This window comes from Podarcis melisellensis (genome assembly GCF_964234715.1).
Source record: "Podarcis melisellensis genome assembly, chromosome: 17".
Classification (NCBI taxonomy): Eukaryota; Metazoa; Chordata; class Lepidosauria; order Squamata; family Lacertidae; genus Podarcis; species Podarcis melisellensis.
The window spans coordinates 331668-344093 of record NC_138534.1 but is presented as its reverse complement, the minus strand read 5'-3'; the positions used below and the strand labels follow the sequence as shown (position 1 = coordinate 344093).

At 44.1% G+C, this 12426-nt stretch overlaps 1 protein-coding gene across 1 annotated transcript; it reads right to left on the bottom strand.

The window, feature by feature from the left end:
• Window positions 1-761: 761 nt before the first annotated feature.
• On the bottom strand, window positions 762-11866 carry LOC309360630 (lysozyme C, milk isozyme-like). Its single transcript, XM_081895314.1, has 4 exons — window positions 10731-11866; window positions 9659-9814; window positions 4009-4102; window positions 762-1206 (listed from the first exon to the last, which is right to left on the bottom strand). The coding sequence occupies exons 1-4, from the start codon at window positions 10864-10866 to the stop codon at window positions 1062-1064; spliced, it is 531 nt and encodes a 176-aa protein (XP_081751440.1). The 5' UTR covers window positions 10867-11866; the 3' UTR covers window positions 762-1061.
• Between the last annotated feature and the right edge of the window lie 560 nt (window positions 11867-12426).

The window sequence follows — 12426 nt, the reverse complement described above, 5'->3', positions numbered from 1 at the left end:
TTTTTCAAGAATGACACATGACATAGGTTCTTGTGGAGATGCATTTCAGCCTTTTGAGGTGGGAAGAACTTTGGAACACCATGTTCCCCCAAATAGTAATTTTGGCTGAAGAGATCTGATATAATCTAAACATAATTGTACTAGAAGCCATTCTGCGGGCGGCAAGTGGGGAAACAAACGTTCTTTGCCTTGTGAAGGCTGGCATCTGGGGATTCTCCTCGACCTGGCTTTGAACACTGATATCTAGATAATGGCCATGTCCAAAAGTGCCTTGGATGTCCCAGCTAAGCCTCTTCTAAGTAGATCTAGCCATGGTGATAAACACTTTAGTACCGGGAGGTTTTTAACGCTGTAAGCCACCCAGAGTGGCTGGGGAAACCCAGCCAGATGGACGGGGTATAAATAACAAATAACAACTTTTATTACATCATGATCTATATATTAATTACAGGGTCTTTGAAACTTGTCCAGAAACCCCAGCTGATTGACAGTATCTTCATGGATTTGTCATCTGTTTTCATACAGGGGTGGGGGAAACTATGGCCCTCCAGATGTTGTGGGACTGCAATCAGCCCCAGCAATCATGGCCAGTCATCAGGGATGATGGGAGCTATAGCCCCCCAAACATCTGGAGAACCATAGATCCCTGTTCTAAGTGATGCCGGGAAAATTATAAGCACATAATATAGCAGGTGGATTCTGAGCAAAACTGTGAGGGGAATAATGGCTGTGATCTTAACAACAAAATATTGGAAACAAAATTATTGTTCTATGACAAGTTTATGAATAAAGAATTGTAACATAAAAATACAAGAAGTGACCAAGAATCAAGAGTTATCAGTCTGGATAGCTCAGCTGGTTAGAGTATGGTGCTGATAATGCCAAAGTTACAGGTTTGATCTCTATATGGGACATCTGCATATTACCTGTACTGCAGATGATCCTCAATTCTATGAATGTTTCAGTGTCTGTTAAAGACCCAACATTTTACAACTGGTCTACTGCAATCATCAACTGTAACTGATTTAAAAAAAACAAATGAAAACAAGAAGTATTGACCATCATTTATGAACCTTTACGTGTAATGGGTTCTCTTTCTTTTTCTTCAGCAGTTGTTGGAACCATTCACTCATTGGGAAAAACATTACACACCGTAAAGCAATTATGGTGATTGCTTCCACACCACAGTGCTTCTCATAGAGTGGCCTAAAAGCGCAAGGGGTGGTAGAGAGAAAGAGCTGGTGAGCAACACATTAAGATTCTTTTTGTGCACATGTACACATGTACATTCTCAAAAAAAACACAGACTCTTGATAAAACCATTTGTACAATCATATCAAGTTTGCTTCTCTGAATCCTAAACTTTTGATAAAAGTAACACAGTGCTTATATGTAAACAGTTTATTTTATTTCTCCTTGTCAGCCAGTAATCACTCAGGGCTGGAAAGACACTTCATGGTCCACCCTAGATAACTGGTTCAAGAAACAGGTAGGTAGCCGTGTTGGACTGACACAGTCAAAATTATTATTATTATTATTATTATTATTATTATTATTATTATTATATCTGAAGAAGTGTGCATGCACACTAAAGATACCCAGAACAAACATAGTTGGTCTTTAAGGTGCCACTGGACAATTTTTAAAAAATTTTATTTGGTTCAAGAAAGTTATGTTTATCCCTATCTCAGAGAAATTGGGAGAGATCGTCAGGGGGGTTGGGCTGGGTGTTCATCGGTACACAGATGAAACCCAGCTCTACCTCTCCTTTAAATCAGAACCAGTGAAGGCAGTGAAGGCCCTGTGTGAGTGACTGGAGGGAGAGGGGACGGGCAGGTGTGGAGGACTCCCTAGTCCTGAATGGAGTAACTGTGCCCCTGAAGGACCAGGTGCGACTAGTCATTTTGGACTCGCAGCTGTCCATGGAGGCACAGGTCAATTCTGTGTCCATGGCAGCTGTCTACCAACTCCATCTGGTACCCCAACTGAGACCCCTCCCTGCCTACACCCTGTCTTGACAGAGTGGTGCATGGTTATCTCCCGCTTGGACTACTCCAATGTGCTCTACCTTGGAAGGGGACTTGGAAACTACAACTAATCCAGAATGGGGCAACTGGTGACTGGGAGTGACCACTGCGACCATATAGCACCAGTCCTAAAGGATCTTCACTGGCTTCCAAGCACAATTTGAAGTGTTGGTGCTGACCTTTAAACCTCTAAATGGCCTCGGCCCTGTATTCCTGAAGGAGCATCTCCACCCCCATCACTTAGCCTAGGTCCTCCTCCGAGGGTCTTTTGGCGGTTCCCTCATTGCGAGAAGCAAAGTTACAGGGAACCAGGCAGGGGGTAGTTGCACCCACCCGGTGGAACGCCCTCCCATCAGATGTCAAGGAGGTAAAGAACTACACAACTTTTAGAAGACATCTGAAGGCAGCTCTGTATCAGGAAGTTTTTAATTTTTTACCTTTTTTGTATTTTTTTGGAAGCCACACAGAGTGGCTGGGGAAACCCAGCCAGATTGGCATTGTATTGTTGTTGTTGTTGTTGTTGTTGTTGTTATTTACCTGCAATCTTCATGTCACATCAGTCAATCAAATGTTTATAACAGTCAACAAGCCATTAACAGCAGGGGAGCTGTCTTGGGCCTCAGGTTATAGATGTGATGTACCGCATGTGTCCCGGCCTCGGAACCTGACCTCCAGTGCCACCGGAAGTCAGGTTCCAAGAGTTTGAAAGACCTCTGAAAGCCTCTCCCAGGTCTCGCAAGACATGACTTCTGGTGATTTGCGAGGCACCGGAAGTTGTGTTTGGAGCCCTGTGTCCAAAAAACAATAAACTTTTTGTGAGTGCTCGGGCACCCAAAGCCCCCTATAGTTGGTGCCACTAATTGCTACATTTCCATTCAGGAGTGGGGCTTCTGCCAGCTGAGATGGCCAAAGGCTAAGTCCTGCTGGGTTGCTAGGTCACATGCCTGTGCTGAATGAAATTTGAAATAGTGGTAAGTATCAGGCTCACCAGGATCCACAGCAAGACCCACAAGCTGCAATCCACAGCTTGTGGGATTAGGCACATAGCTAGCGGGTTGGGCAAGAACACAGGATGCAGTCCACAGTCTGGGCACACAGAGACAGTCAGAAGATGTTGCTTCAGCTGCTCTTGCAGCCTCATACTGAGACATAGAATCGTAGCACTGTAGAATTGGAAGGGATCCCCAGGCCGGAACCTCATTGCAGAGCTCAGCTAAAGCCCAGGTTGATGCAGAAAATCCTCATTGTGAGGAGGCCCTACTCACAGTAGCCCTTTACTCATGAGGAGTGCACCACTGCATCTGAGCACTTCTCTTGAGTAAGATAGTCTCAGCCTTGAACCACCATTGCTCCCAGGGGCTCAGGGGTTGTTCTGTTTCCACTCCAGAGAGGCATGAGGCAAAATGAGGAGATCACCTCAGGCAGCAGGGTCCACAAGGGCAGCAGATCCCAAGGTAAATCTTTATTTTCCCCTTGTTCTTGATATAGATCTTCACTTACCCTTTCTTCAGAGCCAGGGAGGGGAGGGTCAATTTGTGGTTCACCTCAGATGCCAATATGTATTGGACTAGCCCTGACAGAGCAACCTCTCTGCAACTAGGAACCATCGCCAATCTCTTCCAAGAGTCCTGACACCTCCTCAACTGTTGCTTTGGGCGGTTCCTGAGTGCTGCCAGTTTCTGAGAGCTTGAGAGCATCTTTGGCCACATCCTCTTTGGAAGACGAGTTATGTAACGTGGGCATGACAACCTACCTCACTCTTTTTTGGTACTCACCCTGTTTTGGTACTCAGCCTGTTTCAGCTCAGGGGGTGAAACCTTGACTGAGGTGTCTGAATCAGGGTGGATGACTTACAGCAATGTATCTCCAGCTGAGCTGGGATGTGGGACTTCAGACAGCAGGACTTCAGGTACTTTTTAGCTCCTTGGTTTTTTCTTATTAAAACATTCTTACATGCAGGGAAGCTGATGCAATTACTCACCATTCAGAGAACTGTTTTGAACTGACTATCTCCTTGTCTCCAATAACTTTCTTCACACACTCGGTGTCATCTTTAATATCCTCATCTAGGAACTCTGTGGAGGATGTTAATAAAAGCAAGTCAAGGAAGAACAAATCCTGATCCAGGTAGACTTCCTGGATCTTTGATTCTGGAGGCTGTGTATATGTGGAATGTGAGCTTTTACCTTAACTCAAAGTAACCACCTTTACTCTTTCCAGTTAGCTTTCCATGTTTGAGGAACTGTTGGATGTGATAGGTGGTAATGCTCCATAGCAAATATGAATATAACTCTTTCGTGTTGCAATATATATGTTTAAGGGAGCAATTCTACATGTAAGAAGCTGATGTTAAGCAAGCTGGTGTAAAGTATCAAATCTAAACTCTAGGTAATTATAGAATTGTAGGGTTGGAAGAGACCACGAGGGTCATCTAGTCCAACCAGGGGACTCTATGATTCTATGAACCACCTGCAAAATCTTTTGCCCAAAGTGGGGCTAGAACCCAAAACCCTGAGATTAAGAGTCATGCTGAACCATCTGAATCAGGAGCAGGGCTACCGCTTGCTGAGCCAGCCTAAGCCTGGCAGAGGAGAAACAAGCCTTCAAAACAGACTTTAGAGTTACACTACATCACCCTTCCCGCCACCTTAACTAACACCAAGTTGCCAGGTCCCATGGTAGAGCTGAACAGGCTTAGGATTCAGCTAAAGTCCCCTCTGGTCCTGCCCCCACCACATCCCCAGAATGCCCCTTTTTCAGGGCTTACTCTGTCTTAAGATCTGCCAAATTTGGCTAAGCTGGCTGCATCGTGGCTATGGAAAATATGCTGTAGTATCTCCGGCTGGGCCAAGGACAGGGAGCCCAGCTGCAATGGGAATTTCCCAGCTCTGCCAGAGATCCATTGGCTCCTAACTGTGCTCATCCTGGTGTATCTTATAGGATTGTTCCTCTAATAGCTGCTGCAAAAGCAGCTGCAATTTTGCAAAGGATGATAAATATTTGAAGTAAGAAACTACTTTGAGCATCTATAAAATATATGAATAAGCTTATTTGTTCTTTCCAAATGTCTCTTCATAGTATTATGTTTCAGTGTTATACTCAGGGCTATTATGATTTGTTGAAACATGTTCCAAATCTGTGATGAAGATAGAAGAACCTGAGCCTAAAACCTCCACTAGGCATCTTCAATTCAGTATCAGGTGTAACACTACCTTGTGGTTATTTAGTGTGCATAGCGTAAAAGCTTCCAGGTTGTCTCGGAGTCTAAGCCTTTGGCCCAAGCAAGCCTAGTATGTGGGCACAACAGTCACAAATGCCAAGTGTGAATCTGATTAACAATTCTCCAGTTTAAACTGGGAGTGAGACAGCATGTTCTCCCTCTATTTCATTTCCTGGTGCGTGCATGGATATGGCCAGTCCATAAGAACATAAGACAAGCCTGCTGGATCAGGCCAATGGCCCATCTTCACAGTGGCCAACCAGAGGCCTGTGGGAAACTCTTAATCAAGTCCCCTTTAGGGAAAGTTCTTCATGCCAGGAAGAGCCACCCAGAGGTTTCTTGTTCCTGTCTGCCCAAATGGAGGAGGCTCTCTCAACACTGCAGAGAGATGCAGATGAAGAAGAAGGGAATGAAAGGGGTTAAATCAGGCATGTCCAAAGTCCGTTTCGGAGGCCTAATCCAGCCCGCTGGTTGGTTTAATCTGGCCCCTGTGGCAGTTTATTTCCTGGGATAAAATTGTAAAAAACCTCAAAAACTCCAACCCTAAAAAAAGCTCAACAACTTCAAAGGTTGGGGCCCTTCACGTCATCAAATCTGGCCCTCTTTGAAAAAATTCCCAGGGCATGGAAATCCCAGGGCATGGGAGGAACAGACTTCACCCACAGATCACCTTGATGCCTGGCTCTTGCTCCTGCATGCAATATGGGGGCAGACTGAGGCACTGGGTGCAAAAGCTTTTCGCCTGACGCAAACCCCCATGCTGCTATTCGGAAGCAGAGGTTCTCCTATTAATTGGATTTTAATTGACATAAAGTAAGGCATACACCAGAGGAGACGCCATCAAATGCAAGTTTTAAAGATATACAAGTGAGGATGGATTATTGTATGGAGTAATATTGAGATTAAAAGAACAGCTGAAGCTGCGTGTGCTTTAAAGTGATGGAAGTGGGGGAGTTCTATTGTTTGAATGGATCATCTTGTGAAATCAGAGCTGATCCCACCCCTCAAAAACAATGACCAAGAGGAGTTGAGATACAGCCTTAGAGGAAGGACATTGGCCAGAAAATGCAGTCATAAAGATGAAAGGAATTTGGTGGCTGTGGACAAACAGAGGCTTTAAGGATGGTGGTGAATCAAAAGGAAAGAGCTGCCAGACTACCTGCGGCTATGCTTGAAAAAGGCTGAGGAGGAAATGGCAAAGCTTCAAGACTGATCAGCGGGAAGGAGTAGACTGCTGTAGACTGTTGTTTGTCTGGAGAAGCCAAGCAGTATGGGAGCATTGTGGGATGGAGCTAAACTGAGAAACCTCGAGAAACTCTGGGATTATAGCTCCACCCAAGAGCAGCAGACGAACCTCAAGGACGGGGCAGCAAACAAAGCCAAGGGTATGAACAGTTGGACATATTAGACTGGCACATGCTGACTGAAAAGAAAAAAGTCAGAGCTCCTCACTTGAAATTCTTTGAAAAGTTAAATAACATAATAACAGGAACAGAAATCTTTAAGAATGCAGCTGCTGTCTAAGTGATTATAATATCAATTGGAATGTAATTAGAAGCTAATAAGAATATGAATCGCAGTAATATAATGCACTATGGAGCACGGCAAACCACTTTAATTAAATTGAGCTTGTTTGGAGGTTCTAGCAGAGGAGCACAGCTATTGTATACCCTTGACCGAAGAACGGTACACTCCTTCTATCTGGGATGGTCGTCCTCTTCCACCGAGCGTGCAACTTCGGAAGGGACGCACATGGAGCGGTGAGGGAGGAAGGGGACACCTGCCTAGCCAGCCAGATCAGCCGAATCAACCCTGGCGATCAATGGGGTGACAGATATCGCAACCAGATCGCCTGTCTGAATTGTGCATTGCTTTGTAACAATTTGTTGGGTCTCTGGACCGTAATAAAGATTGATTGATTGATTAAATCGCATTACATAATTTGGAATTAATTGGAATTAATTTGGAATCAATTGGTATTTGTATAATTTGTATAACTGGATTAATATAGGGAAACTAATAAAATAACATATGAAAGAAAAAGGAAGAAAGAAAAAGGAACATATGAAAGAAAAAGGAAGATGATAAAGGAGTCTGAAAGCCTTCCACACAAAGAGAGGGGAAGGAAGGAAGGATCATGGGGAACTGGAATTAATGGACCTAACTTAGTCATATTAATTAATTTCAACTGCCTGTGAGTGTCTGGATGTGGTGGAGGATGGATGGTGGTTAACAGATTGACGCTGAATCCTGGCAAGTACTATTTTGAGGGGATAGGGGGTGGATGGGGGCTAAGACCCTACCCGCCCGCAGACTGTCTTGCTTGGACTTTTGTAAGGCTACATCTGAAGGTGACTTGGAAACTAAAACCAATCCAAAATTTGGCAGCTAAAGGGTCTTCACTGGCTCACGTTTCAGAGCACAATTCAAAGTGCTGGTACTGAACTTTAAAGCCCTCAACAGTGTTGCACTGTATACCCGAAGGAGCGTCTCCAACCCCCTCGTTCAGCCCAGACACGGAAGTCTTTTGGCGGTTCCCTCACTATGGGAAGTGATGTTACAGGGAACCAGGCAGAGGGCCTTCTCGGTAGTGGCACCTGCCAGATGTCAAAGAGATAAATAATTATACAACTTTTAGAAGACATCTGAAGGCAGCCCTGTATTGGGAAGTTTTTTTATGTTTGATGTTTGATTCTGTTTTTATATGCATTGGAAGCCACCCAGAGTGGGTGGGGTTTAAATATTATTAAAATAGTATTAGTAAGGCTAGTTAGTAAAGCTAATCTGTCTCCTGAGAAATCTCTATGTGGGACAAGAAGCTACAGTTAGAACTGGGTATGGAACAACTGATTGGTTCAAAATTGGGAAAGGAGTACGGCAAGGCTGTATGTTGTCTCCCTGCTTATTTAACCTATATGCAGAATTCATCATGCGAAAAGCTAGGCTGGATGAATCCCAAGCCAGAATTAAGATCACTGAAAGAAATATCAACAACCTCAGATATGCAGATGACACATGCTCGCTTCGGCAGCACATATGCTAAAAACAGATATGCAGATGACACAACCTTGATGGCAGAAAGTGAGGAGGAATTAAAGAACCTCTTAATGAGGGTGAAAGAGGAGAGCGCAAAATATGGTCTGAAGCTCAACATAAAAAAAACGAAGATCATGGCCACTGGTCCCATCACCTTCTGGCAAATTTAAGGGGAAGAAATGGAGGCAGTGAGAGATTTTACTTTCTTGGGCTCCATGATCACTGCAGAGGGTGACAGCAGTCACAAAATTAAAAGACGCCTGCTCCTTGGGAGAAAGGCAATGGCAAACCTAGACAGCATCTTAAAAAGCAGAGACATCAGAAGAAGAAGAAGAAGAGTTTGGATTTGATATCCCGCCTTTCACTCCCTTTAAGGAGTCTCAAAGCGGCTAACATTCTCCTTTCCCTTCCTCCCCCACAACAAACACTCTGTGAGGTGAGTGGGGCTGAGAGACTTCATAGAAGTGTGACTGGCCCAAGGTCACCCAGCAGCTGCATGTGGAGGACTGGCCCAAGGTCACCCAGCAGCTGCATGTGGAGGAGCGGAGACGCGAACCCGGTTCCCCAGATTATGAGTCCACCGCTCTTAACCACTACACCACACTGGCACCTTGCCAACAAAGGTCCGTATAGTTAAAGCTATGGTTTTCCCAGTAGTGATGTATGGAAGTGAGAGCTGGACCATAAAGAAGGCTGATCACCAAAGAATTGATGCTTTTGAATTATGGTGCTGGAGGAGACTCTTGAGAGTCCCATGGACTGCAAGAAGATCAAATCTCTCCATTCTGAAGGAAATCAACCCTGAGTGCTCACTGGAAGGACAGATCCTGAAGCTGAGACTCCAATACTTTGGCCACCTCATGGGAAGAGAAGACTCCCTGGAAAAGACCCTGATATTGGGAAAGATGGAGGGCACAAGGAGAAGGGGACGACAGAGGACGAGATGGTTGGAAAGTGTTCTCGAAGCTACAAACATGAGTCTGACCAAATTGCGGGAGGCAGTGGAAGACAGGAGTGCCTGGCGTGCTCTGGTCCATGGGGTCACGAAGAGTCGGACATGACTAAATGACTAAACAACAACAACAGCTAATGAGTCCCACCAGCACAACCGGCTCCCCCTGTGTGCTCCCGACTTGGCTTGAAGAGATCAGGAGAAACCCCAGGACAATGCATGAGGTTAGGAGAAGGGGAATCATTCCTCCTGGCAAGCTGAAATGCATGCACTGATGGAACAATTGCACTATGTTAAATTCCTCCCATAGGGTCCATTGTGGTTACATTCCGACTAGCTTAAGCCTTTAACACTTCCTAATAATAAGAAATAACCTGGTGATCTTGAGTCACACATGGCAAAGGTTTATAAGGAGTCACTTACTATCACAGGCAATGCTGCATTTGTTCTTTGAGGCTTGCTTCCCATTACTGCACCATTTGGCACCATTCAGTCGGAATAATCCATAGTATGGATGGTCGCCTTCACTTGTAAAGTAGTTGGTAGTCAAGTTACTTGCAAATGTAGCCAAACAGACAACTGGTTATAGAAGCATGGTATAAAAATCAGAAATGTGGAATATATTTTAAATAATAAAACCAGCTCCAAAACATTAATATAGGATGGGATTTTAAAAATAACTCCAATTTTAGCTCCAGATTCAGTTTAAAAGCTTTAAAATAATTGATATTAACAATTCTGCCTTAACATATGTGATTCATTCAATCTTTCTTGTTGTAACATTATAAAATAGCAAGTAGTATGTATCATTTTAGGGACGCGGGTGGCGTTTCCGTGTGCTGCGCTGGTGCTGGCTCGCCAGAGCAGCTTCGTCACGCTGGCCACGTGACCCGGAAGTGTCTCCAGACAGCTCTGGCTCCCGGCCTCTTAAGCGATATGAGCGCACAACCCTAGAGTCGGACACGACTGGCCCGTACGGGCAGGGGTACCTATATATCATTTTATTCGATTTGGTTTATATTCTGCCTTTCAAAGGGCTCACAGGGTGACTATAAACATTTCTAACAACTTCTAAAACTTTTCAAATGTTGTGATGCCTCCTTTGAATCTTGCTAGTTGACAATTCACAGTTTTGAGAGCTAGCAATTCAAAATTCTGCATTTCCTGTTGTAACCTTGTAAAATAATAGGGAGTACACATCACAACATTTCTAACGGCTTTTAAGACTTTGCTACGATATTACAAATTTCTTTCTCATGGTTCTTGCAAGTTCTATAGGTTATTAGTTTCCAATTTCACCACACTATTTGAAAAAGGAACGTAAGCGTTAATAAGGATAATTACTTTTAAACAAAAAACAAAAAAAAGCATGACAATGCATGACACACACTTTCTTCAGAAAAGCGAAACGGGAGAAAATTGAAATCACATACTGCAAAATGCATCTAAGTTAATCATACCAGTAGGGTGGAAGTTGTATACCCCATGAACTCACATTGATGTAAACCAGTCCATGTAGAGGAGTCCATTCCATAACTTCTCAGTAGATAAAACAGTTCACAGGCATCAAACACTTTTGTCTCATGGCCTACAATGAGCAGGTAGAATACGGAAAGGAGAAAGGCCTTCATTGCTGCTGATCTTTGCAGAACAGTGTGTCCTCAAGAGCCCAGGTTTTATAGTCCCTGGCTGTAGGCTGTCCATTCCATCTGCAAGTGTTCTTCTTGTTCCATCTCATTGGAACATCAAAATCTGCCTTATATGGAGTCAGGTGCATGGGCCCATCCAGCTCAGTACTGCTTACAGTGACTGGCAGTGGCTCTCCAGGGTTGCAGACAGGGGTCTCTCCCAGTCCTTCCTGAAGATGCTGGGGATTGAATCTGAGCCCTTTGGCATGCAAGGCAGATACCCTGATGCTGAGCTATATGGCCTGCTCTTATAGGGCAGCCTAGCCTTTCCCACATTACCTGGAGCCAATTCCACTTCTAAAAACTGTTAAAGGAAGCACTGGGTTTACAGCTGCCATCAGACCCGTGCCTACATCCACCTTCAAAATACTCATGCAACTGGTCCTACAGGTCTGGGAAACTTAGCTGAGCCTCGTTCCAAAATAGCTGTACATGGGCATTCAATGCATATGTACTATTGTGTGTGACAGTGAGTGGGAAGCAGATATGATATATTTTCTGAGGGACACCACAAGGCAAACCTGGTGTTCATTTCAGCAATGGTAGTATGATGCCTTTCTTGATGCCTTTTGGCATCAAGAAATAATCTATTTCTTAACTGGAAGCATTTAATCTTCAACCCTCTGCTTGATGTGACTCACAGGAGCTACCTCCTAGGGGCTGAGGGTTATTTGCCCCCCCCCATAAAAAATTCTGAGTGGGCCAGCCACCCCCCAAGCTAATAGACATTGCCATTCAAATGGTGTGCATGCACCACACCATGTGAATCATTATTTTATTTAAGATGGTACCCCTGGTGTCACTCAAATATAGTAATTTTACATATTTACTTCAGTGTTTTGAAAATATTTGTATCCTGCTTTCTGCTTAGCAGGCTTTGAAAGCAGTTGGCAACAACAGCAATTAAAAATGACGAACATAATTTTTAAAAATCTAAAAATTACATAGCAGTAACCAACAAGGAGAATGTCACAAGAAAATAGAGCTAGCCCTCTCCCCAAATTCCTTCAGAAATGTGATACTGTTTGCACCTTCTCTGGCTTCACCTAACTTCCTTGCTGCCACTTTTTTCAGATCCTGCACACATGGTCTCCTCGTGAGGGGAGAGAAGTTGGGGCTGTGCAGGTGTGCAGTAGATGCCATCTGGTGCTCCTGCCTGCATATCTGCACAATTCAAACCTCACCACTGCCTTCCTCCTCTCCCTCCGGGCTGTTTTCCCTTTTTCTAGTTGAAACTTCTGAGCACTTCTGATGCTGCTGGACTACAGTCAGGGATATGTGAACATGCCAACATCCTTTATTTTAAATTCTAATGTAATTGATTTACTTGTGCAAGTATTTCTTCCATTTCATTGTCCACAGAAATATATGCATCTTCTTTTTTTACATATAGCGTACACATAGCTGAGCCATCAAAAAATATTTACATGCTGTTACCTTCCCTGAATGCTGCCTTTCAGTTGTAGCAAAAATAATGAGTTGTGGTACCTTAAAGACAAAACC

Excerpts from the sequence above, each read along its gene's own strand:
- LOC309360630 (XM_081895314.1), bottom strand. The coding sequence starts at position 10,866 with ATGAAGGCCTTTCTCCTTTCCGTATTCTACCTGCTCATTGTAGGCCAT. Across the intron at positions 9,815-10,730 it reads ATGGACTGGTTTACATCAAT|TTGTCTGTTTGGCTACATTT; the intron begins GTGAGTTCATGG and ends TTCTATAACCAG. Across the intron at positions 4,103-9,658 it reads ATGCAGCATTGCCTGTGATA|AGTTCCTAGATGAGGATATT; the intron begins GTAAGTGACTCC and ends CATCCTCCACAG.